The 24,708-nt window shown below is 43.5% G+C and overlaps 1 protein-coding gene across 1 annotated transcript; it reads left to right on the forward strand.

Annotated features, from left to right (window-relative positions):
• The first annotated feature begins 4,199 nt into the window (after positions 1-4,199).
• rims3 (regulating synaptic membrane exocytosis 3) lies at positions 4,200-22,302 on the forward strand. Its single transcript, XM_041955895.1, has 6 exons — positions 4,200-4,479; positions 19,994-20,135; positions 20,218-20,330; positions 20,878-20,979; positions 21,078-21,217; positions 22,090-22,302. The coding sequence occupies exons 1-6, from the start codon at positions 4,215-4,217 to the stop codon at positions 22,300-22,302; spliced, it is 975 nt and encodes a 324-aa protein (XP_041811829.1). The 5' UTR covers positions 4,200-4,214.
• Positions 22,303-24,708: the final 2,406 nt, after the last annotated feature.

A 24,708-nucleotide genomic window follows, 5' to 3' on the forward strand; every position in this document is an offset into this window, starting at 1 on the left:
CTTACCAGCACCTCTGACGCTCAGTGCTTCACACATTTGATCACGTTTGTTGAATGCATGTAAACGTGCAGGGTGGTGTCAGGCTGCAGAGGAGGGGCTTATGGCACCGGGCAGGGTGGAAAGGGTCGGTTTGCTGACGGGAGGAGAAATAAATGAGCTCTGAGATGAGAAGTTAAGAGAGCACAGACATATGGCAGGGGAGCTGTCTGGCACTGAGATGAAGATAGATGGTCTCTGGTTGCACCTTCAGGTCCAGCAAAACACAGTGTGGGGACAGGTACATGGTGGCATCTTCAACTGCAAATATTAGACATTGAAAGACTCCTTCATGCAGGTGTGGATTTTTTTTTCCTGTGGCTTGATTTCTAAGGTATGGAGCTGACAAGATAAGAAACTCTTTAAAACCTGGGAAATGTTCTGCTTCAGAGAATAAATCACAGGAGACATGACCCCTAAACAGTTTCTTAATATTGGAAAAATTACACAATTCTGTTTTTTTTCAATATTTTTCTCAATTGACTCTTCTCTGCTGCACAAAAACAGATCCTTCATAAATGCAAAATAGATTAAAAACCATCGTAATCTGTCCTCATGACAACGCCACACTGTCTGTCTTATTATAAGATCAAATTCTCCACAACAAACAAATAAGTAACATTAAGTCAAGATTTTGTCAGCTCCAAAAAATAGGTAATTTCATTAACCCATTAAAAAACTACCAAAAATAATTCAAATTCATGAGTTTTTTCTTTTATTTAAGCAACTAAACTACACTTTCTTCTTAAACTACACTTTCTTGCAAATAGCTAGATGAAAAGATATGAAGCTGGAGCCAGGAGATGGTTTATCTTAGCTTAGCATAAAGGCTGAGAAGTGTTTGCTGTTCAAAGATAAAAGACTCTGTTTGCCAGCACCTTTAAAGCTCTCTAATTAGTGTGTTATATCTTGTTTGTTGAATCTGTTCAAACAATGTGTAAAACTGACAAACCAACCAGAGGTGCTGGTACTTTGTTACCTGTGGACAGAGCAAGGCGAGCTGCCTTGTTTCCAGTCTTTATGCTATGCTAAGCTAAGATAGCTGCGTGATATATCATAAGTAAGCAAGTAAGCGTATTTATTAAAATATGGACTGATAACCTTTAACTGGATGACTCTGTGTGTCAAACTCACAAATAAGTAGTAAAAGTTCAGCTCCACTGATATAGAAACAACACCAATGTCACTTGTCGGTGTAAATGTCCTCTGGGCAAAACATATACACAGACTATATGCAGTACATGTTCACCCTTTTCTCTTTGGACTATGTCTTCAGCCACACACACACACACACACACACACAGGGCTGAGGATCTCATCATTAAGAGGAAAGAAGGAATGGATGCATGTCTCAGTCATTGTCACCATCAGTGTCATATTCCTCTCCTCTTCTGGCTTTCACTCCATTATTTCTCACAGCTCCCTGCAGTGTTTTTCTGTGTGTCCATTCATTATGAAGCATCCTCTCCTCCCTCGTTTCCCTCCCTGTCCTCCGTCTTCCCTCACTGTCCTTGTGGCTCTCAGAAAGCCTTCTCCATCCCTCCCCAATCCTCATTTTCTCCTGCTCTGCTCGCTGTGTGTTCAAAGTATACAAGGGGGGGGGGGACAAGCGCACTTGCCCCCCCCCCCCGAGAGACAAGTGCGCATGGGCTGGAATAGAAAAGAGAGGGTGAGTGGGGGAGGGAGGGAGAAACAGAGAGGGGAAGAAAATAAGGACATATAGGCTCACCTGCAATTCAGATTTCAAGCCCCTATCTCCCCTCGCTCTTTCTTTCCCCTCGGTACCCTTTTTCAGTCACAGCAAATGTCACTGCACTAGCCCTGTACAAAGCACGCAGTCTTTCACCTCCGCCTAGTTGCTATTATTATGAGTTTCATTACAAAATGCCAAAATTTGCCCTTTGCTTCATCAGTTCATTGTTCCTCAATAGCACCCACTTTGGTTACAGTGGTAATGCTCGATGCATCCTGGCAAAAAGTGCCTGTCAGCAATGCTTTTCGGGCTGGAAACATCGTGGTTGTGGTGGTGTGACAAAGCAGCGCAATGATGATGATTTACAGAGACATCTGAAGCACAGGGCATTTACAATTGAGGCTTCAATTCCAAAGACGTATTAAGGGCAAATTCGCTGTACTGTATATGTATTATTTATGGTTTCAAGTCATGGGACTGTTTAAGTTGCATAAAGAATTTGTGCAGCATTCCCTGCAATCAGCGGTGGTGAACGGATGTCTTTTAGTCACGTTAGAAGCTCCAGAGGTGGAAATGTTGGCTGGTCCACTGCTTTGAATATCTCAGCAATTGTTATTTATGGTGCCCACATGCTGAATGCTACTGATAAGTCATCTTCTGCGGTTTTGATTGAAAAGCTTCAACAATGGTCATGAAATTAGGCACATACATTCATGTTCCCGTCAGGATGAATCGCAATATAAAACATCCCATAACTTCCTTTATGGCACCATCATCAGGTCAAAAGTTTAATGTGTTCAGTAATTTGATTTGTGACCTGCAAAACTAACAACAAACACATCAGCCTCAGCTGTACTCATGCTAATGCTAATTAGCAAATATTAGCATAAACATTATGCCTGGTAAACAAAAGCATTTTATCATTGTAATTGTTGGCATGTGCTAAGTACAGCCTCAGGGTGCAGACACACTGGATCCATCGACAGAGCCTATTGAGTTTCTGTGGAGAGCGGGAGATCTGGCAGCACTGAGTATGATGGACACGACGTGGTGAGTTGACAGACCAGTCACTTTCTCCAAATTAGCATAATCACGACTTCATGCAAATCAGTCAGTCCATGGAAAATCAGATCCAACTGTCAAACTAGGCAGTGCTGGAGATTCTGTTAGTGTATTGCCTATTTCTCACCTCAGATGTTTTCAGACATTTATTCTAGTGTACCGTTTAGCTGTTATATGAGAGAGTTTGTGACCCGGCCCCCCTGTTGGAAAACGGATGAGCCAAAACCAACCAACCACCTGAGCTGGACTAAAGTTTGCGAGGCACTTATTTAGTGGGCTCTGAGACAGCAAAAGACTGCATTGCCGTACTTTGTGTGACAAAAAAAAATGACAGCGAGGATCGTAATGATTAAGAGAGAGCGGGTAGAAAGAGAGGTTACATGGTAGGGGAGAAACGAAGAAAGAGAAATATTAAAAAGGAGTGTGAAAGCACAGCATGCATCTGCATATTGAATTTGGCCTCGGGATGTTGGTTTAGCCTCAGTATAATCACACGGAAGTTAGGAGAGAGAGAAGGAAAGGAGAGGTGAGAGCGTGACAGAGATGTTGAAGGATAATACTTTTTTCCAGCAGACATTTTGACACGTCACATTAGGAGAAACACGTGTGTAAATAATTAAATTAGCGATGGCTGAATTCCATTTAGCTGCTTCAGTTTCAGGGTCCTGGGATTGTGCGTACTGGCTCGCTGTCATACTCTCATCACTTACTTGAATCGACCTCAATAATGATTTTAGTAACACCTGCGCTTTTCCTACTTTGAAGACGAAGAGCGAGGGTTGTGCCTTTGCAGCCAAAGAGTTGCATGTGCATCGGTCAGATATCCCAAAGTACGACAAAGTGTGCGCACACACGCAGGTTTCCTCCCAGGATTCAACCAACCAGTGATGACTTGAGCTGCAGAGTTTATTATCTGTCACTGTCAGACACAGAATGAGCTTCCAAAACAACACAGCAGACAAATACCAGCTGACAGGGTCACCCCTCAACAGCAGGCCTGCCCTGACATTTGTGTGTGTGTGGCTGGAGATATTTCCTAACTCACTTGAACAGTCTGCCGCCATCTGCACTGTCCTCATCTGCTGACCTTTGTGTTCTTTGTTTTCTCAAACTATTGGAGATTTTCTGAGCTTTTCACTTTTTATTTGTCTTTTATGGGGCAGGAAGTCATTTCTGCTGCCTCTGCAATAAGTCGGGGAATTTAATTGAGAAACCAAACTCCGGTTGAAATTTAAACTCGGTGTCCTTCAGCCTCAGGGAGCTACTGCCGCTGTAAGACAAGCTATCGTTCTGTATTTCATCAGACACGCTGCACATCAAGGCGTCCTTTTACTTGAGCTGTTCTGTCCCTCACCTTATCGTCTCCTTCATCTTCCTTCCTCAGCCCCGCTCCAACCTTCCGGCCCTCCTGTCCAGTGGGACCATGATGCTCAGCAGCTCCGTGGAGGTGCCCAGCCCAGGCGGGATGAGCGGCCTCAGCGGGCTGAGCGCGGCGGCCCGGAATGTGGTGCGCTCCTCCAGCATCTCGGGGGCCATGTACAGCCTGGAGAAGAGTCCCGGCAGCGGCGGCCCGGACTCCACGTCGCTGGCTGGCAACAAGAAGCGGCGCTCCAGTCTGGGCGCAAAGATGGTGGCCATCGTGGGGCTGTCGCAGTGGAGCAAGAGCACACAGCAGCTCAACCAGCAGGGTCAGTTTACAATATTCTGTTGCTTCTGTTGAATGTGAACAGTCTAGATGAAGCTTCCCTGCTTGTGCAAGTAAAGTTTCATTTCCCCCTCCATCCTTCTCTTTTCCTTTCCATCACTGTTGAGCATCATTTTGTCATTTTCCACCATTTTTGAACCATTTCAGCAGGTTCAGCAAGTTCAAGTTCAGTTTCTCCCTTTACACTTGTGTTCTTCTCTCCTTCCATTCCTCTAATTATCAGTTTTCCTCACCTTTTCCTCTTCCTCTTCTGTCTGTTGTTAGTTGGTCTGTATGATATCAATCTTTTATTTAAATTTCGGTTTCGAGTCCAAGCTGCAAATCATAATGCTTTCCAAATGAAGACGGAATTTGTGCTAGTTTAGGCATTTAATCACCTTTACCCACCTGGCTTGGCTTTAGCATTTCCAAATGTTCCACATGCCTTTAAAATGATTAAATGTTTTCCCGCTGCAGTTTAACAGTTACACGGATGCTAACACCGGTCTAACAGAGCAGTGATTGTTTTGGAGTATGCACAATGACATTAGCATAATCCACTCCAAAGGGTATTTGGTGGTGCACTGCCGAGGTTCTAATACCCAGACTATCTTATTCAACAAGCTCTCACTGGCTTTACCTTTTGTGGTATTATCATTGTAATGAGCCCTTTTTAAAAGCCTTCAACATTATTGTGAGCATCACTGTGTGCTGCACTCTGGAGTGGGTTTGCAGCAGTGGCAGCTCGTATGCATGGTGGCTGTATGGTAATGATAGCAACACTACGTTCTTATATGTGTCCTGCGGGGTATAATTACAGATATTGTGCAGCAGCAACAAAAGTGTTTCTCTTTTTGCGCCTCAGCGTTGAACAAAAAAACGCATTCACTCCTGGTAGGAAACGGGGAAGACACATCACACACCGAGGCTTGGTAAAGGCTGAGAGGCTGGGCCAGGATGGGCAGGGGCTGCAGCTCCTTTTTTAATGTGGTTAAACTCCTTCTTCGCTCTTCTGTCTGACTATGGCAAACACATTATTCGTCTCCAAGCATCCTCTTAGTACATTCTGTTTCCCCTTCCAGTACGTTAAACTGTAACCTTGTCAGAACAATGTAGGCATGTGTTCTTCTGCTTGCACGCTCGCTTTGCGGTTGTACAGTATGTGCGTGTTACTCTGTGCAAATGTTCAGCCTTATTACAACATCTGAGAGTGGTTGTTTTTTGCTTTCTACCGTAGGATACCTGAGTCTCTGCACCAATGTCAAAATGATGCTTTTCCCATTTCCTTAGTTTGAGTTGCATGCAAATACGTTTTTTCTACTAAAACACCATAACTGATGAATTGGTTAACTGAGGGAATAAATGTCAGATAATGAAAATAAATCGCACACAACTACAAAATTATCAAAGGTAACACAATGCAGTCCAAGCATTATTTCAGTGATGGTTTATGATGTAAAAACAGCAAAGATGGAGGAGTCCAGGTGACATTCTACTATCAAACAAAACAAAACAATAAATACTTGGACGATCATCAGCAGAATTACTCCAAGTCAAAAATCTAAAAAGTGTATGAGTAAAATATTAGATGCAAATTGTAATAGAATTATGAGCTTCTACTTCCTTGTAGACATAATTTGACTCTTTTTAATTTAACAAATATTTAACAAAATATGGCAAACTTGACACCTGTACGTTTAATAGTGTCTGTAGAGAATCAGCCGATGTGTGCCTGAATAAAATACTGAAGACTGAGATCAGAAAACATCTGATCAAAGAACAAGTAAACAAGCCTTAGAACCTGACAAAGGATTCAGTGCCAACTTTTAATCCTTCACAGTTTTTGTGCTTCATGCTCCAGACAGAATTTGGCCTGTGCTCATGTGACACCCAGTCCTAGTTCTGGGACGTTCAGGATATTCATCACGCCAATGGCACGTCCTCTGGGATCGGACACAGCAAATGGTGTCCACCCTGTCAACCAAAGCACCTCTGTCCTCTTCTTACTCATCTGATCTTCTCACATAACTTCAGTCCTTCACTGGGCTGTGATTGTATTCAGCTAATATAACAAGACCCGGCAGAGAGGAAAATGTGGATGAAAACATGACACCAAAAAAATGAAGCTAAAAAAAACGTGGGAGTTTACTTCGCACATGTTGTCATGCCATCTCTGACATGGCCACCATATGGCTAATGGGCAGTTTACACAGGAAGACACACACACACACACCTAACTCCTGTATCATTATCTTCTATCATTACCTGTTTTTAGCACCTATCAGGTTTAGATGGCTGATGCTCCACACACACACACACACACATGAACACACAGGGCTCGGCGCCCTCGTGCACAGCTGATACTTGTCTGACGCAGGGAGAGCTGTCGATATTTTCACCACGGGGGCTTTCATGTCGCTGTGCTCGCGGTGATGAGGAGAGCACAATGGATGGGGAAAGTGCGGATGAGGAGGCGAGGAGGGGCCGGGCATGTAGAGAAGAGGAAGGGGAGACGAGGGGTGTGTCTAAATTTAGATGTTCTCAGCTGCCAGAGGAACACATCGCGCCTGGAACAAAAATCACAGTATCGTGCACCGCTCCTTCCTCCTCCATCTATTCCACAGCTCCCCTTCAGCTCCTGCAGGCTAGGTTTCTCGCTGTGTTGGCCACGGCAGGTTTTGAGATACTTTTCAGAAATAAACCTCTGACTGCCTGACTCAAGAATGAGGTCTAGCTAAACGGCTCAGGATCGTTCCTGATACCTTTTTAGCTGGATTGGGTATCGGCAAATGTGACAGATCCACATTAGAACATTAAAAATCTTCAGTTTATCTCTATTCATGTGCTGTGTTGAGCTTATTTTAGTGCACTGAGCTACTGCTGTTACTCATTATGCCCTGGATGTCTTCACAATAGGTGCATTTCAATTGTAGTGCGTGATAGATCTCTACTGTTTACTTACCAAAAATTGACTCAGTATAGTAGATTCTTTAACTGTACATATTACTGCCAGATACCCTTTAACTGTACTTATTGCTGCCAGTTTAGCTATTAGAATGTGGTGTTATATGTGATGGGTGCATCCCTATTTGATAGTCTCAAGTAGGCTGAAAAGAACGATTTAGGTGTAAATTGAATCAAAATCCAGCTGTTTTGCTTTAATTCTGTTACGCAAAATCCACCCAACTACAAGATTATGTCACTCCTCTACTAGAAGTTGGCTGTTTCCTCACAACATTCCAGAGTTGAGCCTGGAAATCTACTCCTGGAGACAAACTAGGCTGTTTTCTCAATGACCCAGTCAGGCCGAAGTGGGCTACCCTAATCTGTTGTTTTCCCTGCCTCATAATTCACACCAGCTAGAGGCAAAAAAAAATGGGCTTGTGCAATTAGATGGTTGACCCGCGGAGGCCGACAGCAGGTCACACAGACGGCTGAGCAGGCAAGCATTCCCCCTCGCTTGGTCGAGTTCGATTATGGTCCTCTCTGTGCACCTTCCTGGCCATCATTATCAGCCCAGTCTGGTCAGCTGTCACTGCCCCATGTTCTGAGTGACACACGCATCGATCGGCTGACGGGGTGGGTCGGCGCAGGTGCCGAGCCCCCTGCCTCGCTCGGTTGGTCGCCTAATGGCAGAGAAGCCACAGGTTGAACTGGTCCCCAGAGGAGAGGGAATTTGTGAGAGAAGCAATTTGGACTTTGGGTGTAGAGATGGGAAAAATTAATGGAATGCACTCTGCAAAACAAAGGCCATCTGACAATATGACCGTAGCTATGGCCATAATTGATTGACACCTGATATTATTGAATAACTTGCTGCTGTGCATTGCGGTGGTGAACTGTGAGGACGCTCCACAAAACCTATGAAATGCCTTGATTCTATTTTCCCAATTGTCATTCTAAATGTATTGCTTGCCTTTTTAGGACTTTTAAGAGAAGGTCACCAGCTGTCGTCTATCTAGTGACTAAAAATCTGTTCCTGTTGCTCATTTTTCTACTGTAAATGATAGGATTTATAGTGGATGTCTGAATAGGAATAGAGAAAGTGAGGCAAAGATGTAAAGAAAGACAAAGTGAATGGAGACGGTGGGCGAATATGTCAGCATCTCACCCTTAAAGGGCTATTAGGTGGTAACGTGGTTATGGTGTTGTTATTGTGTCAGAGTTTCTGCAGGGTATGTTCTAGCCGTGCTCCATTTTGCGAATTGGATCCAGTTAATTTACAACCATCAGCAGGGTCTGTCCTGGTAAACTCTTATGCAACCAAGGACGTGTTTTTGTAGATGTGTCCAAACAAGAATTGCACCTTATTTTCCAAACAGCTTCATTTCCAAACTGCAAAATAAAGATGTGTTGCGTCTTCTGGACAGTGGAGGTGTTAAAACCATTTTGAATATCCAATGATCGGGCCTTTTGAAGTAGTCATCAGTAGGGGTGTACCAGTAAAACAAAAAACAAACTTTTACTTGCATACTTAATCCTCTTAGGAGCAAAAACTCCTGCAGAGCGCTCAAGGTTTTTGATCTAAACAAGCGTCCCCACGACAATAAGGTAACAGCACAACAAAAACGTTTTGATTTCAACATCTTCACACACACTGATATGAGATGCCTAAAGTAGGACAAGGGCATTTTTTTTATGGCTGCAGCCTTGTCAACATTTTCAGACGGCAGCTGAGCCCTCTGACAGTTCTTAGTGTTAATGGATGCAATTTAATTGTGGCCTCTGGTGTTTCCAAACAACAATGTGTAACTTTAGAGGTCAGACTTATGCAATATTAACAATCCATTCTGTATCTCAAAAGTTTCACTTTTTATTGCATTACACCTCTAGTCCTCTCTGCACTTACCTGCCAATTATATAGCTATGTGAATAAAGGTGTCAAAGTTAGGTTGATCACAGTGCAGATCAGGCAAAAGGGACCCTGAACATGAACATGAATGTTGATGTACAGCGCATTTTCAGAAAACTGGTGTAGTTGTGTAAGGCGTGCTTCCCTATTTAGATTCTCAGATTCTATTTTCATACATGGTGTACGTTTTTCCTCCACGATGTCTCTCAGTGTTGTTCGTGTAATTCCATACATAGCCTGTGTCATCGTCTCATTATTCTAGGTTTTGTAACAGGTGAGTGGGGATGGCATTTTGGCTCTCTCTGTGTTCTATGTATCACCTGCTATTATTAGAATCAGTCAGGAGAAAGCACACACACGCACACACACGCACACACACACACACACACAAATGGTTTCCCAGGTTTAACGGGTGAGTCACTCCTCCGCTGTACACAGTCTTATCTCCTGAGCAGGTTTATCCATGACTGTGAAAACAGAGCCAGCGGAGCAGCTCCCAGCACGCTGTCAGTCTGCACCGAGGGACGCAGAGAAACAAGTGACGAGATGCAGCACACCAGCAGAGTTACATTAAAGGAAACCAGGCATGGGTGTGTGTGCGTTTCTGGTGAATGTCCCATTGGGTGGCTTCAATTTTGAGCTCAAACCCCTCCCAGTTTGTGCATATGCATATATAAAAAAAAATCTGTGTTTGTGTGTGTGTGTGTGTGTGTGTGTGTGGCCTGTGTTCGGCTGCTGTACATTCCCACTCAAACACCTCACTCTTTTCTGCTCCGTTTGGCTCCCTCAACCCACTCAACGCCCATCGTCTTCTTTTCTCAACCTCACTTTTCAATTCCTTCAGATATTCTTTATTTAATTCTTTCTGTCTTCAGCGTGTTTATTTCTGTGCTGCTGTAGATACCGTTGGCAGCACACCAGAGACGTGGAAAAGAAGCAGAGAGACAGAGGAGGAAAAACTGTCTGACACACAAGCGAGAGTACTTGTTAGTTTGCTTATTAAACCGATTTCAGCTTTGTTCAACAGCAGCCATGTGTCTGGGTGCTCTGTTGTCAGACAAATAATTTGGTGTTTGCCGACTGCATCCCTTGCTCCAACTTGCGAGAGAGGATGTGTGAACCATTTCCCCAACTTTTGACTCTTTCAATAGAATAGCACAGCTGGTAATGTTTCATTTCCCTAGCTATAAAAACTGCCTGATTCGGTGTCACAAGCTAGGAGTGCTGGTAAAAGACAGTGTCTTGTTGTTTTATAATGCCAAGCAATGATAACCTTTGTAAGCTGTTTCTCCATGTAGAGCAAATTTAAACCAAAAACTTCAAAACTACAGAAATTGATCGTAAACAGCATGAGAACTCTATTCTTTCAGTGTAAATCACGGCTCGCGTTAGTTAGCCTTAGCGTACGGTGAAACTTAGTTTTGGTGACTATTTTACTGTGGATGGTGGAAGAGTTCAAAGCCATTTAAAGATGAGTTGATTTTATTCTCAAAATAACAAAAAAAGAAGGACAGAAGTAAGAAAAATGTGATAAGCGAAGGGCGGTGCTGATGCTGTAACTCTGACGACGGGACAATGTTTAGCTAAAGGTCTTCTTTGATCAGTTTGCCTGAAATACAGCACACATCATAAGTCTTGGTGGTTTCCTGAATGCTTGCTTGTGGACACAGTGCTCCCCCACATTGAGATAACTCTGCAGGACAGGCTGATGTGATGCACATGGGAGATAGCTATGATAACATTATCTAGGAGCCTTTCTTTCTATTCCAAAATAAGAGCGCTGGTGTAGTCCCAGACAGTTCGACACTAAACAGTACCATGTCGTGTGTGTGCAGGCCTTCCTCTTATTCCTTGGCACTCATGTGGCACTAGAAATAAATACTGCAGCACAAAGTCTGCTTCCCCTGTAATAGTCACTTTGCTTTCAGTTCCAGCCTCTTTTCTCCGTCATTATTAAAGTTGTGCATCATGTTTTGTACGTTGGATTGGGATGTTCCTATATCTCAACAACCCTATTCAATTGAATTGGGTTTTTTTTATGTGATCAAAGATGTTTTGGCAAGAGAAAGAAACCCAACAATAGCACAACAGAAGGTCACACACTACTACATCCACTGGTTAAAAACAGCTACCAGAGAAGAGACCTGGCATTTTAGTACTCAGGGTGTTTTTGGGGTGACTCACTCGTGCCCTACTTCTAGCTCTGTTTCTGAGTCACAGCTAGGAAACACACTTCAGGAATTTTGGCAGGCATTTTGGAAAGCTTACGGTGATCAGATCCTTTGAGGGAAAATTCACCCCGAAAGAGAAAATCTGAGGCATCGAGACAGCACAGAAAAGGCTTGTGAACAAAATGAGCAACAGCGAATAAAAAGCTATGAATTGTTGGAATCACTGCAGCATCTGAGCTGTGGTAGCACTTGAAATGTCCCTTCATAATAGTAGCTCAGTCACAGAATGACTACTCATGGTAGCTATTCATATTCACTATGACTAGTGGAAAAATCCTCCTTGTGTGTTTTGAGTTGCTATTTCAGGTGAGGCTGCTGCTCTGTTGTCTTCCTCACCTCACCTTCTGCTCCTCCACCTCATTTTTCCTTTAAAGCGTACTGAGTCACCGGCTCTCCTGACACACACAAACTGAAACCTTACACGTGTCTCTAAAAGCTTTCTCTTCCCCACCGGTGCATTTAGAGGCTACCAGACACCAGCTAGACTGACCAGCCATCGCTTTCTCTCCCCTTCCCGTCTCTCGTCCCTCCACTTGCCGCACTCCCTTGTCACCCTCTTTGTGTTTCCTCCAGCTCACTGACATCTTAATCTCCCCCTCTCCTTTATCTCTCCTCCCTTCATCTCCATCACTGCTCTCACTTTCACTCAGAACGTTCTATCGTGTTTTCTCAATCTCGCTTAGCGGCTCCTCCATCCTCCATGCTCCATTCTTAGCCATGCTATGATTGGCGAACGATTCAACTGTGAATCTGTTTTTCTTTGTACCTGCATATCTGCTAATGTGTGTGAGCACGAATGTGCGAGTGTGTGTGTGTGTAGCTAGTTTCTGCATGTAAAACACTGCCTCTCAACCAACTGTGAACTAATCTCAGCTGTGAACCGCTGCACCTGCAATCTGATGCAACCTTTGTATTGAATATTAGACAATATGGAAATTGTACTTTGCTTTCTTGCTGAGTGTTACATGAGTGGATTTATACCAATCTAAAAAAGTGAAGCTACCACTAGCAACAGTTAGTTTGCTTAGCGCACAGCTTTCCAGCTGTTCCCTCCTGGAAACAGAGGGAAACAGCTGGCCCGGAGTCTTCTTGTCACTGTGAGGTTGCCATGCAATCAGCGGAGACGTAAAGCTCACGCCAGCATTTAAGATGGTGAAATTTTGCAGCGGAATCAACTGGTTTTAAGGAGTGAATGTGCTCATAGGGGTGAAGGAAAGCCACAGCTTTGACCTGCAAATTTACACTGTTAACCAATAGCAAGCCATCTTGGCAGAGCTGACCTTTGACAGAATGGAGCGCTTCAGAGGAACCCATTGTACTTTATTAGCTGTGTTACGCCATCTGGTTTTATGTAACCTGCATTTTCTCCTTCTTTTAGCCCAGGGAGCTTTTTTCCCTTGTCATTAAAACTGTGAATGAATTAAATGATGTTATGTACAGAACAAAATACATTGTGATTGATTGGTCCTATCATATCCCAGCTAGCTCAGGGTGGAGAACCACATGTATTCTACAAAGATGCGGGTTAATTTGCCTGTGCCGCTTTCTGGTGTGACCAGGCCTTTACTGCACCTGGCTGAGAAATATAATCCCCCCCTAACCTTTGATGAAAATCATAAAAAAAACATTGAAAATCATGGAAAAATCATGGAGCTCAAGTGTTGTTTCTCATATATGTTGCAGGAGTCTAGCTGATCTGGCAACCTGCACTAACACAGTAAAAGCTCTCAGATTTAGCAAGGTTCAAAATGAGTAAGAGCACTTCTTGGCACCCCAGCAAGGCTTTAACAGGCAGTGAAGTGTCACTGAGCTCAAGAGTGTATGAGGTGAGTCACCATGTTGTGTGCGCATATGAATGTGTGTGTGTAAAAGGCCTATAATCAGGGTGTCATTACCACTCCTCCCGGCATGGAGTGCTGTAAACACACACTTACACAGAAAATACACAAGCCCTCTGCCGTCTGGTGCCCTGAAAGAAGAGGTGGACTGGAGAGTGCATCTTTTGGTGCATAGGAGACCCACGCACACGCGCACACACGCACACACACACACACACACACACACACACACACAAGGCTGCTGTTACCTCATCCAACTCGACTTTGAGATTTTGTTTAGTTCTGAGACTTAAAATGTTATTTGCTCTCAATGCAAGTCAATTCTTCTGGGGAATTTTCTTGACACAAGTGTAATTTTCTTCTTACAAAGTGGAAGTGGCTTCATTATTCTGCTTTAAGTGAAGATGCTGACACAGTTTCCTGCAAAAAAAAACAGTTTAATTAGATCCGATGGAAATGGAAATATCTTGTCTTCCACTGGCAGAATTTTGATTTTAAGACTGAATACGTGAGATGAACTTTTTTTTTTCAGTGTGGCATATTTTTCTGTTGTCTCTTTGTCGCTGGGTACGCAAGTGGAAAATTATGTTCAGTGCTTAACATGCAATGGAAATCTTTATGAAATATTAGATTTTTTTTGTTAGCTTCCAGCCATCTGATGTCATCTGTTTCTTCTCATCTGCTTCTTCCCTATAAATCGTTTGGCCATCTTGCATCATTTGCTCATCAGCCAACTTGAGTAATCAAGGGGAAATTACATCTGAATTAGATTACTTCTTTCCTCATTGTAATGAATTGTCATTAGACAGGAGCCCGTGTGGCATATTAACTCACTGACAGACATCCTGCCATACATGAAGGTTTTAGATTTGAAGAAATCATTTCCTATGCAACGTGGTGCTGAGAAAGGCTAATCGCATCACATTGTACACTCTCTGGATTATGTCCCTGCCTGAGTTGTTAACGTGACTCACACACACACACACACACACACACACACAGACAGTACACACACACACAAAGACAGCACAGGAGATTAGTTTTGTTTAACTGCCATGCATTATCATTAAAGACAGAGGAACACTTAGCAAACTAGGCTACACTTAACTCGCCGCCACATTTATTTGTTTTTGCATGCACCGTTAGAGTTAAAGTACTGTCTGAGAAAAGTGGACCAGTTGACCGTGTCTCATAAATTGTTGAATTATAGAGAAAAAGGTTTTAGGAATAACACAAACAAACACACACAAAGCACCAGGGAGAGAAAACACAAGCATACAAACATAAATACAACCAATTCCTATACTAGTACTATAAATATACGTTACATGATGCCTTCTGTGATAGCTTTATACTACATATATTCACAGTGTTAACCACTGACTCACTGGCTATAATCTTATGTAACTGTATGATAGATAAATATGTCTCTGAATCACACACACACACACACACACACACACATATATAGTTATACATAGATAGATAGATAGATAGATAGATAGATAGATAGATAGATATGATCTTTTGTCTTACATAAGTTGACCTTGAATCTTCCTTTTTCCCAAATTTAGCAGGGGTCCGCCAGTAAAGATGCCACAACAGATCTTTGATCTCCAACACTCGTGCTTGGTTACTGTTGCTATGCATGGTGGATCGTTGCCGTCACCAGTGCATCCAATAGGCATGTCGGCGGAGCCAGCGAGTCTAAAAACAGCATTCTATATTACAGCATGTAATGAGAAAGGCTTCATCAGTGCTCTCTCCAAATGTCAGAGCAGCTTTAATGATCTACTGAGCACACACACACACACACACAAAAGCTATATATCTGGTGAGTGTACATGCAGTCACAGTGTGTGGCTCTTTTCTGCATTGTTGGCGTTTTCAGTAATCCCACCTTTCTTTATTTCCCTCTCTGCTATTAATTCTCTCCACTGAAGCTATTAATTCTTTCCATCCCCACCACCTCTGTCTTTCTCCCATTCTAATCTTCTTTCCTGTGACTTGATCTTGCCCTGTTGTGATTATTAACCGTGGCTTGCATAAGTAGCTTTGCAGAATGCCTTGGTTTTTACACGCACACAAAGAAAGTTTTGCGTGTGTGATTGCTCCCCGGGCTGCACATTTCTGTGACTATGTCTTCTGGGACGAGGTATTACTCATCATAGTGGAGCCAATAGGAGACACTTTTAACATCCTTGTAGCACACAAAAGACAGAGAAACTCTCTCCTCTAGCACATTGAAGCACAACAGCTTATGTAATGTTGCTCAAACAGCATGTATGTGAGATGTGAGATGTGCCTCTAATTTCTTTGTCCAGGATTTGTGTGTGTTTGATGTCAACGCTGTGTAACAAAGTTAGTTCAGCAGAGCTAAAGGAGAAAGTACGCTAAATAATTTAGATGGGCTGGACCGGAAAAAGAGATAAGAGTTGTGTGATAAAGATGGACAGAGGCCAGAAGAACTGCGGAACTACCAGGAAAGGGAAAACAAAAGTGAGAGTGATTTGGAAATGCAGATAAAGCAAAAAGGAGTTGATGCATAAGAAGCGTCTGTATAGCAAGGATGGGAAAAGAGCATGCCAGCAAAGAGCTGGAGATAAAGAGCAGCATTAAAGAGAAAGAAGAGTGATTTAAAGACAGTGTGAGAGAAAAAGAAGTGGGGGCAGATTAAGGGGTGAGATTCATGGAGAGGACAATACGAGCGAAGAAAGACACACGCAGAGAGGGGGGAAAGGCTTATGAGCGAACACGCCGGCCGGGGCTCTTGGTGCAATGCAGACGGCATTGCCATGGAAACGAATGGAGGGAAGGCGCAGACGAGGAGGAGGGGATTAAATAGGAAGGAAGAGATCACTGCTTCACACCATGGGGGGATGGTGGTGGTGGTGGGGGGGCTGTTTTGATGAGAGAGGGCTGACAAATGAGTAACAAGTGTGGCTATGAAGTAAAATGAGTAGCTACTTGATAGTTCAGAGATGGGTGGTGTGATGTATAGTGGAGATCTCCCACTTGTGCTCTTATTTTGACACATTCACCACCATCATACACACGTGTTTATGTATTAAAGAGGCATTCTTGACCAGTAAGCTTTAATTAAGAGCCAGGCAGGAGTTCAGGTTACTGTTGCAGTGATGCTGCTGGTCCTTTGTTTCGGTCCAAAGTGCAGGAGTTTCAGTGAAATGTTGCCTCGATAGATTGATTAAAAAAAAGTGATGGGGGATGAGCCTGCCGCCATGGCGCCAGTTGTCTCAGGTGGCATTGTCTGGGTCCAGATCCGAGGGCGGGGGTTGTCATGGTAGCAGGAGCACATGGAGTTTGTCTGGGTGTGATGCTGCAAACACACACACGCACACACACACACACGCACACACACGCACACACACTGTCTGTTGAAAATATTCTTGACTGCAGGATTATAAATAGAAAGCAGCAGAAGGCAGCACCCCTCTCCTCATCTCCTTCACCCATGGGACCCTATCATTCTCATCTTCCTCTTCCCAACATCTTCCCATCTCTCCTCAACACTTCCTTCTACTTGTCCTCTCCCCTCTGTCCCACTCTTCATCCCTCTTTCTAAGCCCTGTCTGCTCTCGTTAAATCTCCTCTTTTCAGCCACTCAAAGTCTCATCAGGTGGCTTTGTTTGCTGTCTGTTTATCTCCATAGTGATGGTGATGATGTGGGGTGTCTGTGGTTGTCATGACGATGGGTTAGGTACGGTGAGGATGCTTAATGAGCTTGGAGTTGCTCAGGCTAATGAAGTGGGACGGCTGTACCTGGGTGTGCGCTTAACTGGCAACAATGAGCAGTCGCTTGTTAAAGCAGTCGCTCCTTTGGTGACTTCACTGCACCATTCAGCTATCTGGGCTCCTATAGAGGAGAGATGTATGAGTTTCTACAGCAACTGCATTCATAATGAGCTGCATGGACACTGCACTAAAACAGGAAGCCTGTCAGTTTGTTCCTCTTGTTGCTGCTTTGTTTTCTCCGCCTGGCGTAAGACTGGAGGGGGTCATGTGTTCAGTCGTGTGTGTGTGTGTTTGTTTGTGTGTGCGCGCGCAGCTAATCTCACATATTAAGTTAAATGAATAGCTACTTCATAGTCCAAGTAGCTATTAGGCTGATGGAGCCATCGGCCTAATATTTTCTGTGCACATTTATGAGTGTATGCTTAAGGACCTCTTCTGGTTGCAGTGAGTCGCAATTTTTGAGAAATCTATTTTATTCTGGTTTTGCCTCTTTAGGCTGCTGAATTCGTCATTTTACGATATGTGTTACAGCATGGCAAAAGGCATTTCCTGCAGTCGGCTAGGCTGAGTGAGATTGAGCTCTTCTTTGTTTTTAGAGAGAAGCGGGAGGTAGTTAGGGCTTTGTTTTGTGTGGTGCGTGACAACAAAATGTTCAAAATAATCCAGGATGCTCTGTTACAATACACTTTTCAATGCATCTTAAACTGAGGCTATACTCTACAAAAACGCTGTGTTAAAAAATGTATATACATCTGTGTAAACAATCACACATCACAACTCACACTGCCACTTACACTATACAAAAAACCTGTCTAATCTCCACTGGTTGCACCAGGTAGTCGTGGTGGCATTGAAAGAGGTGCTTGACCATTTGTTACCTCAGACATTTCACTTTCCTCAGTTTCGGCCTGACACACCTGGTGGAGATCTGCGTTCTGCTGAGGGCAGTGTTCTTGTCAACCAGTGATTTACCTCCAAATTAACTTGTTGAGAGGGAAAACTTAGAGACGTCTGTAAAAGGTTTAAGATGTTTTCAAGAATTTAAATCCCAACTGCAGGATTTAAAGAAAAATATCTGCCAGCCTAGAAAGCCCTTGTCAATGGGAAGTCCCAGAACACAGACTTTGTCGAGGTCTTTATAAAGCAAGCTTTGCTGACACAACGACTCACAGCAGCTTTCTCATTCTCCCGTCTGACTGAACTGTCACCCTCGCTGCTCACGTGCAGACTCTGTGTGTGTGTGTGTGTGTGATTGTCCAGACACTAGTGCTGTCTAGTGCCAGCATGATGTTTGTGTGTGAACATGTGCACGTGTCTCTGTAGGTTATTGCATTGAATAGCTCTGGGAGTTTTTGCATTGCTTTATTGTTTACTGTTGCAGACCTGAGGGAGAACGAAACTGTTCCCTTTTATTTGCCCCTCAGCATCTTGTATACATACTCAGTGTGTGTATACGTAAGTGCAATCTATGTGTATGTATGTACGTATGTGTTAATTGCACTGATATAAGGGCCTTAACTGGTGATTATTTCATTATATTTATATTCATCTGATGGTTATTTTCTTAATCTATCAATGAAATATTTTGTCTATAAAATTTAATTTAGTTGTATTTTCGAAGGTGATGTCCTCAAATTCCTTGTTTTGTCCATCTGACAGCGTAATACCACAACATGTTCAGTTTGTTATCATATATGACAAAGAAAAGCAGCAAATCCTCACTTCTGAAACCCTACCCCTAACCCTCGCTGTGTATTTGTGCATAAAGCGCCCTGAAGTGTGTTGGTGAGATGTTAGCCTGCATTGCCTCTTTGGACCCTAGGAACTCTGGGTAATGTTGCGAGAAGGATAGCGAGAAAAAGACGGGCGCAATAGAAGGCAAGAGGGAAGGGTTGTCTGCTAAAACTGCATGAGAGCACAACCTCACATGTCACATCCTGAATGGCTCCGACAGTGCCCTGCTACTTTGCACTCAGCATGTCAAGTCACACAGAGATACAGTACAGTGTGTCATTACAGGGGATGATGCCCTGAAAGCTTCTTCTGGGGTTAGCAGCTCGCTAACTCTCCAGCTCGCTCCCATTCTCCTAGCGTCAGCAGAGCCGTAAAGCCTTTCGCTCCCTTTCCTCCCCCCTCTCGGCTCAGCCTCCACCTCCCTTCTACCCCGCCACTCAGAGCATTCCTCAAGCTGCCAATTTGTGTGTGTTTCTACCTCGCAAGCCAGGGCTCAGGAGCCCCCCTGAAAGCTTATTGCCCCCCTCTCACATCAGCCATTGTGGAGTGTGTGTTTAAAATGGGCCGTAGTAAAACCTGCGAAGTGGAGAGATTTTCCAATAGTGTGGGGACGTCTCAGTGGAAATTAGGTGAGATTGCCTTCTCGCCTGAGTGGACTTACTTCAAAATAAATAGTTGAGAGATGGGTGGTCTCAAGGCCGGCCTGAGTTTATCCTTATTTCTAGTGAGCAGTTTTATAAAAGTAAACATTGTGGATGTTTCTTGTGCTGCTCACAGACATGAAAGAGCTTGACAGACTCTGTGTTTTTTGGGTGTGTTTTCTTAAACTTGGTAACTAAGAGAATTTTTCTTGAAAGAAAGAAGCATCTACTTTTATCTTAACGTCTGCAGAGGATGATCTGTATGGGCTCAGATCTTTTCAGGACACCTATTTGCACTCAGAAGTACGGGCAGCAGGACCTCATGAAAGGCTTATCATGCAGGCGCTGGCGCTGTGTAATACTTCCTTATCAGACACCTCTACGGCTTCCTCTGATTATTGTGCTCAGTGGATTACGCTGCTGAAATAAAGGCACTTCAAGCAGGAGCTGTGACCTCTGTGTTTTTCAGACGGCGGGACGAAGAAGCTTCGCAGCACCATCCGACGGAGCACGGAGACCGGCATCGCCGTGGAGATGAGGAACCGAGTGACACGGCAGGGCAGCAAGGACTCAACTGATGGCAGCACCAACTCAAACAGCTCCGATGGAACGTGAGTGTCCAGCCCGCAGTTCCTCCACCCATCCACCCATATACAGTATCCACCTGTCTTTATTCTGCTTCCTCTCTCTCAGGTTTGTCTTCCCTACCACACGCCTGGGACCAGAGAGCCAGTTCAGTGACTTTCTGGATGGACTCGGCCCTGCTCAGATTGTAGGCCGGCAAACTCTCGCTACACCCCCCATGGGTAAGCCAACGTCAACAGCTTTTCCTCTTCAGTCCATCCCAATCTCATCCTGAATTGTTTTTATTCTTTCTAAGACATCATGAGATTCTTTGCACTGGCACTTTGCACTAACAAAGCATCTTTTCACATTTCAGTAGCAACCAGACAATCAGAGGTAATTAAAGACTGTAGAATCTCAGAGAATCAAATTCATTAATCTACAGCCAAATTACAAGCTGTTAGATGCACAGCAGCATCTAAAAATACTGCAAAATACTAGTGTATTCACTCAGCACGGAGGAAGTTATTCTTGCATGAGGTATAAATCTTTCATGCAAAGGTCATTGCTTGGGAAAAACAACAGAACAGTGCACTGTGCTCCAGCATACCTGGCTATGAAGAGACTTACAGCTCTGTGTCGCCCTCTGCAGTTAGATATTGGCCATTGCAGCATCAGTGAACCAAAGTGTATAAGCAAACCATGAGCACCAGAGTGTGTGAAGTTTTTGGCTCTGATTATGGAGATGCCTGCTGGATTGCCAGAGATGTGTTTTCTTTCCATCTGCAGGGGATGTCCATGTAGGCATGGTAGACAGAGGAGGGCAGCTGGAGGTGGAGGTCAACCAGGCCAGAGGGTTGACCCCCAAGCCGGGTTCCAAGAACATACCAGGTAAATTAAAATCTACCCATTTAGCCCCTTTTGTCCAGTCTGTATGCCCATGTAGGAGTTTCACTCCTTGCTGTCGCTTTTTGTTGCTTTGTCTGCAGCGACCTACGTGAAGGTGTATGTGCTGGAGAATGGCATGTGCTTGGCCAAGAAGAAAACCAAAGTAGTGAAGAAGAACCTGGACCCCACCTACCAGCAGGCTCTGTTGTTTGATGAGAGTCCTCAGGGCAAAGTCCTGCAGGTACAGGATTTCTTTTTGTTTCCTCCCTGTCTTCCTTTTCCTTTTTCACGCCTTTTTTTTAATAGTATTCTTTTTCCTACTTTTCATTTCCACCCTAAAATGTGTTTCCTCATGTTTCAAAAAGTCTTCCAGCGCTGCTGAGAGAAATTCAACTCCTGTCAAAGTAAACTGATGTGTTTGAAGAATTTCTTGAGCAGGGCTGCCTTGTTCTTCCTTGTTTCATGATAGTCACTGTATTTCTGGAAATCTAGCTTTTGAAGCAAGTGGAATCATGTAACGAATTGGTCGAATTCTTTTCACGGCTTTGGCATTTTCATCAGTGAATTTGTATATTTTAAATGACAGGGGTCTTTTTTAATGCTATGTTTAACTTTATATTTGCCCCTGAGAATCATGCGTATTGAGCAAGCTAGAGATTGATGACTAAATAAGCTACAATCAGAGCTTTAAAATATCTTTAGGTATTATTTATCAAGAATTTATCACTGGGGTTGTTTGGTTTTGATTGACATTAGTCTTTAAACTGATTCAATTTACTAAATTCTGATTGGTGCACGGAAGTATGTGACATCACCTTTTTCTACGTGAGCCGACCCACTTCAAACCAGTCAGAAGAATGCAGAAAGTAACAGATATACTGCAGTCTCTCGTGTGAAATAACTAACTAACTAAAGAAGTAAATTGATCTAACTTTGGCAAACAAGTAGTGTGTTCATGTTGGACCTGACTAGAATGCAGAAGACATTTTCAGGGCCTTTAAAATATGTGGAAATGTGGTGTATGTAGGATACAACAACAACAACCACGCTGATGACATATGGTACATACCTGAGCTGTGCTATATGTATGATTTATTCTCATCCTCTCTGTAGGTAATAGTGTGGGGAGATTACGGGCGTATGGACCACAAGTGCTTCATGGGAATGGCCCAGATCCTCCTGGAGGACTTGGACCTGTCTGCCACAGTCAGCGGCTGGTACAAGCTGTTCCCTACCTCCTCTCTGGCAGATCCCAGCATCGGACCCCTCACCAGACGCCTCTCCCAGTCCTCCCTGGAGAGCGCCACCAGCCCCTCGTGCACCTAGACACCCAGTAGACAACCACACGCAGGGGCACAGAGTCATGCAGACATGGACACACGTACTGTATATAGGCCTACACGACAACTGTATTTGACATGCAAGACAGGTAGACACACACACACACACAGACACACACACGCATATACCCGTGTGCATCTCTGCAGGAAGACACATTTGACATACAGGTGCAAACACCCGATCTCATCTACATGAATACACACACTGATATGCTGCCATATCCTTTACTGGACATTACACACAGCATCCGTATTCTCACCCACCAATCAGTATTTTTAGTGGGTTAAACATTTAGAAAATTCAACTTGAAGTAGACAGAATTTACCAGAACATGTAGCATTTTTCACCCTCCCATTTCAGCATCTCTAACCACGACACATCGACCCCACCGGGTGCCATCTTCTGCATTCCAAGGTACCAGATTTCCGTGGCACGACTCATCCCAAGGCCATCCCGATGCCAGTTTCTAAACTCTCTATGCCAAACTAAGAAAAAAAACTTTATTTTTTAAAACCAAAGCAATTGTTATTGTTGTTATTATTACTATAAGTAGTAGGTGAACTAGCATACAATATAAAGTATGGATATGTAGCAGAGTCGATGACTTAGATGTAATGCAAAAAAAGAAGATACATTCTACACACACAGGCTGAGAACGGTAAGCCAAACACATAAACATACCTGGGCAACAGGCTTGGATGTTCACATAATGGCTATTATGTGAGGTAGCAACACTGCTATTCTATAATTTTCACAGGGCAGAGTTTATATATAGATATACATATATATATAAATAGATAGTTAAATACTTATTTGTGTTTATGTATGTATCGGCTGCATTCTGCATGTTCGCTTGCAACCCTTGTAGAGACATTTTAAAGTGCTTACATCTTTTCATTTAGCTTGACCAATGTAACGGGAGTATAGTGCCACTTTATTTTGCATTCCTTCCTGAGAAAAGAGCACTGCACTGAGTTAGGGAGAAGGACCGGGGTGACAGGGAGAGCACCGTCAGCGCCGTCTGCAGAAGAAGAGAACAAATTAGTCAGCCAGCTCTCCATTCGCCGATAAACACGTTTCTGATCCTGCCTTCATCTTTCGAGTATAAGGGGCCGTTGTACCACACAGGGCGCTCAGCACAAAGGCGTTGTGGGAAATGTGTCCAGCTCTTGTCTGGGGTTCTTGTGTTCCACATCCAGGGGGTGCCACAGTATCACTCTCTCCGTATATATACCAGCACCCAGACTTGTTTGAACTTTCTGCCAATTTCCCTGCTGTGATGTCACCTTTTTTCACACTCTTCCTAATCCACGAGGGATGTAGCGCGCCTCTGTCAGTCTCGCCACGTCTGGTGAGCTCAACACGCACACAGCTGGTACCAACTGCAACCTTTAACCCTCGACTGTCTCTCTGGCCACTCCTCTCTGTCACACCGGCTGTGACTAAACCTGTTGTAAATGTGTAAACGTGTGTTTGATTCCAGATAAGTTTTTCTTTTTGATATCTGACTATTAACGCCAGTATTACTTTGCTCGCAGGGTGATTGTTAACCTGCCATGTATGGTAGTTTTACTTGTTTCAGGTGCAATATGTCACTCTTCACATTTCCTGTCATGCAGTGTGTTTGTAAGGAAGATGGCACTTTACTGTAAGATAGATATATTATGTTTAAATTACAAACGTGACCACCTGTTTATTTATTTTTCATATATTTATCACACTGCAGTGTGCACCTCCGAATCGTTTAACTGAATGCCAGCATGGAAATGTAACTCGAGTGTATTTTAAATTTCAGCGTAAAGGACAGCTGAAACAGGTCAGCTCTGCCACTGATTCTTGACTTAAATTTGAGCAATCACAACAAACTGTGTGCAAAAAACTTCAGTCTTGTACAACGTAGGCTTATTCAAGAACATCACAAACATTTAACTCACATTTAGATCTTAAAAATGTATGTCTTAAAGGTCATAACATTTACTTTCATGTTATTTAAAGAAATGAGTCAGCTGACAACTTTGACCTTTTCTTAATTCTCACAAACACCACCTTGTTCTTATTATTGGAAGCAGTTTATTTTAGTATTTTATTTGACTCATTTGAGGACACAAACCAGGTGGGACTGACCTGTCTGCTGTTCAGGTAAAATGCGCAATGGCTGCGTGCTCACTGGTAGCAGAGGAACAGCAGGGCACGCGGAGCTACTGGTGTTTACTGTTTCCTTTAAGATGAAAATTTCATCTTTCCCTTAGTGGCTTGTTTTAGGGTGTTTTCAGTCTGTCTGTCTTGAGACCAATACCAGACCCTGTGTGTGGATAAGGACACTAAAGACTGTCATATTTCAATAGCGTTATGAGACATGAAAGTCCCGAGCTACAGGCTTTTAAAAGCTTG

Source organism: Chelmon rostratus, chromosome 16, assembly GCF_017976325.1.
Source record: "Chelmon rostratus isolate fCheRos1 chromosome 16, fCheRos1.pri, whole genome shotgun sequence".
In the NCBI taxonomy this organism is placed as follows: Eukaryota; Metazoa; Chordata; class Actinopteri; order Chaetodontiformes; family Chaetodontidae; genus Chelmon; species Chelmon rostratus.

What these genes read in the sequence shown, in the direction of transcription:
- rims3 (XM_041955895.1), top strand. Translation starts at nt 4,215, where the DNA reads ATGATGCTCAGCAGCTCCGTGGAGGTGCCCAGCCCAGGCGGGATGAGC. An exon ending in TCAAACAGCTCCGATGGAAC is followed by an intron (nt 20,136 to 20,217) that starts GTGAGTGTCCAG and finishes CCTCTCTCTCAG; the next exon opens with GTTTGTCTTCCCTACCACAC. An exon ending in GGGTTCCAAGAACATACCAG is followed by an intron (nt 20,980 to 21,077) that starts GTAAATTAAAAT and finishes CTTTGTCTGCAG; the next exon opens with CGACCTACGTGAAGGTGTAT.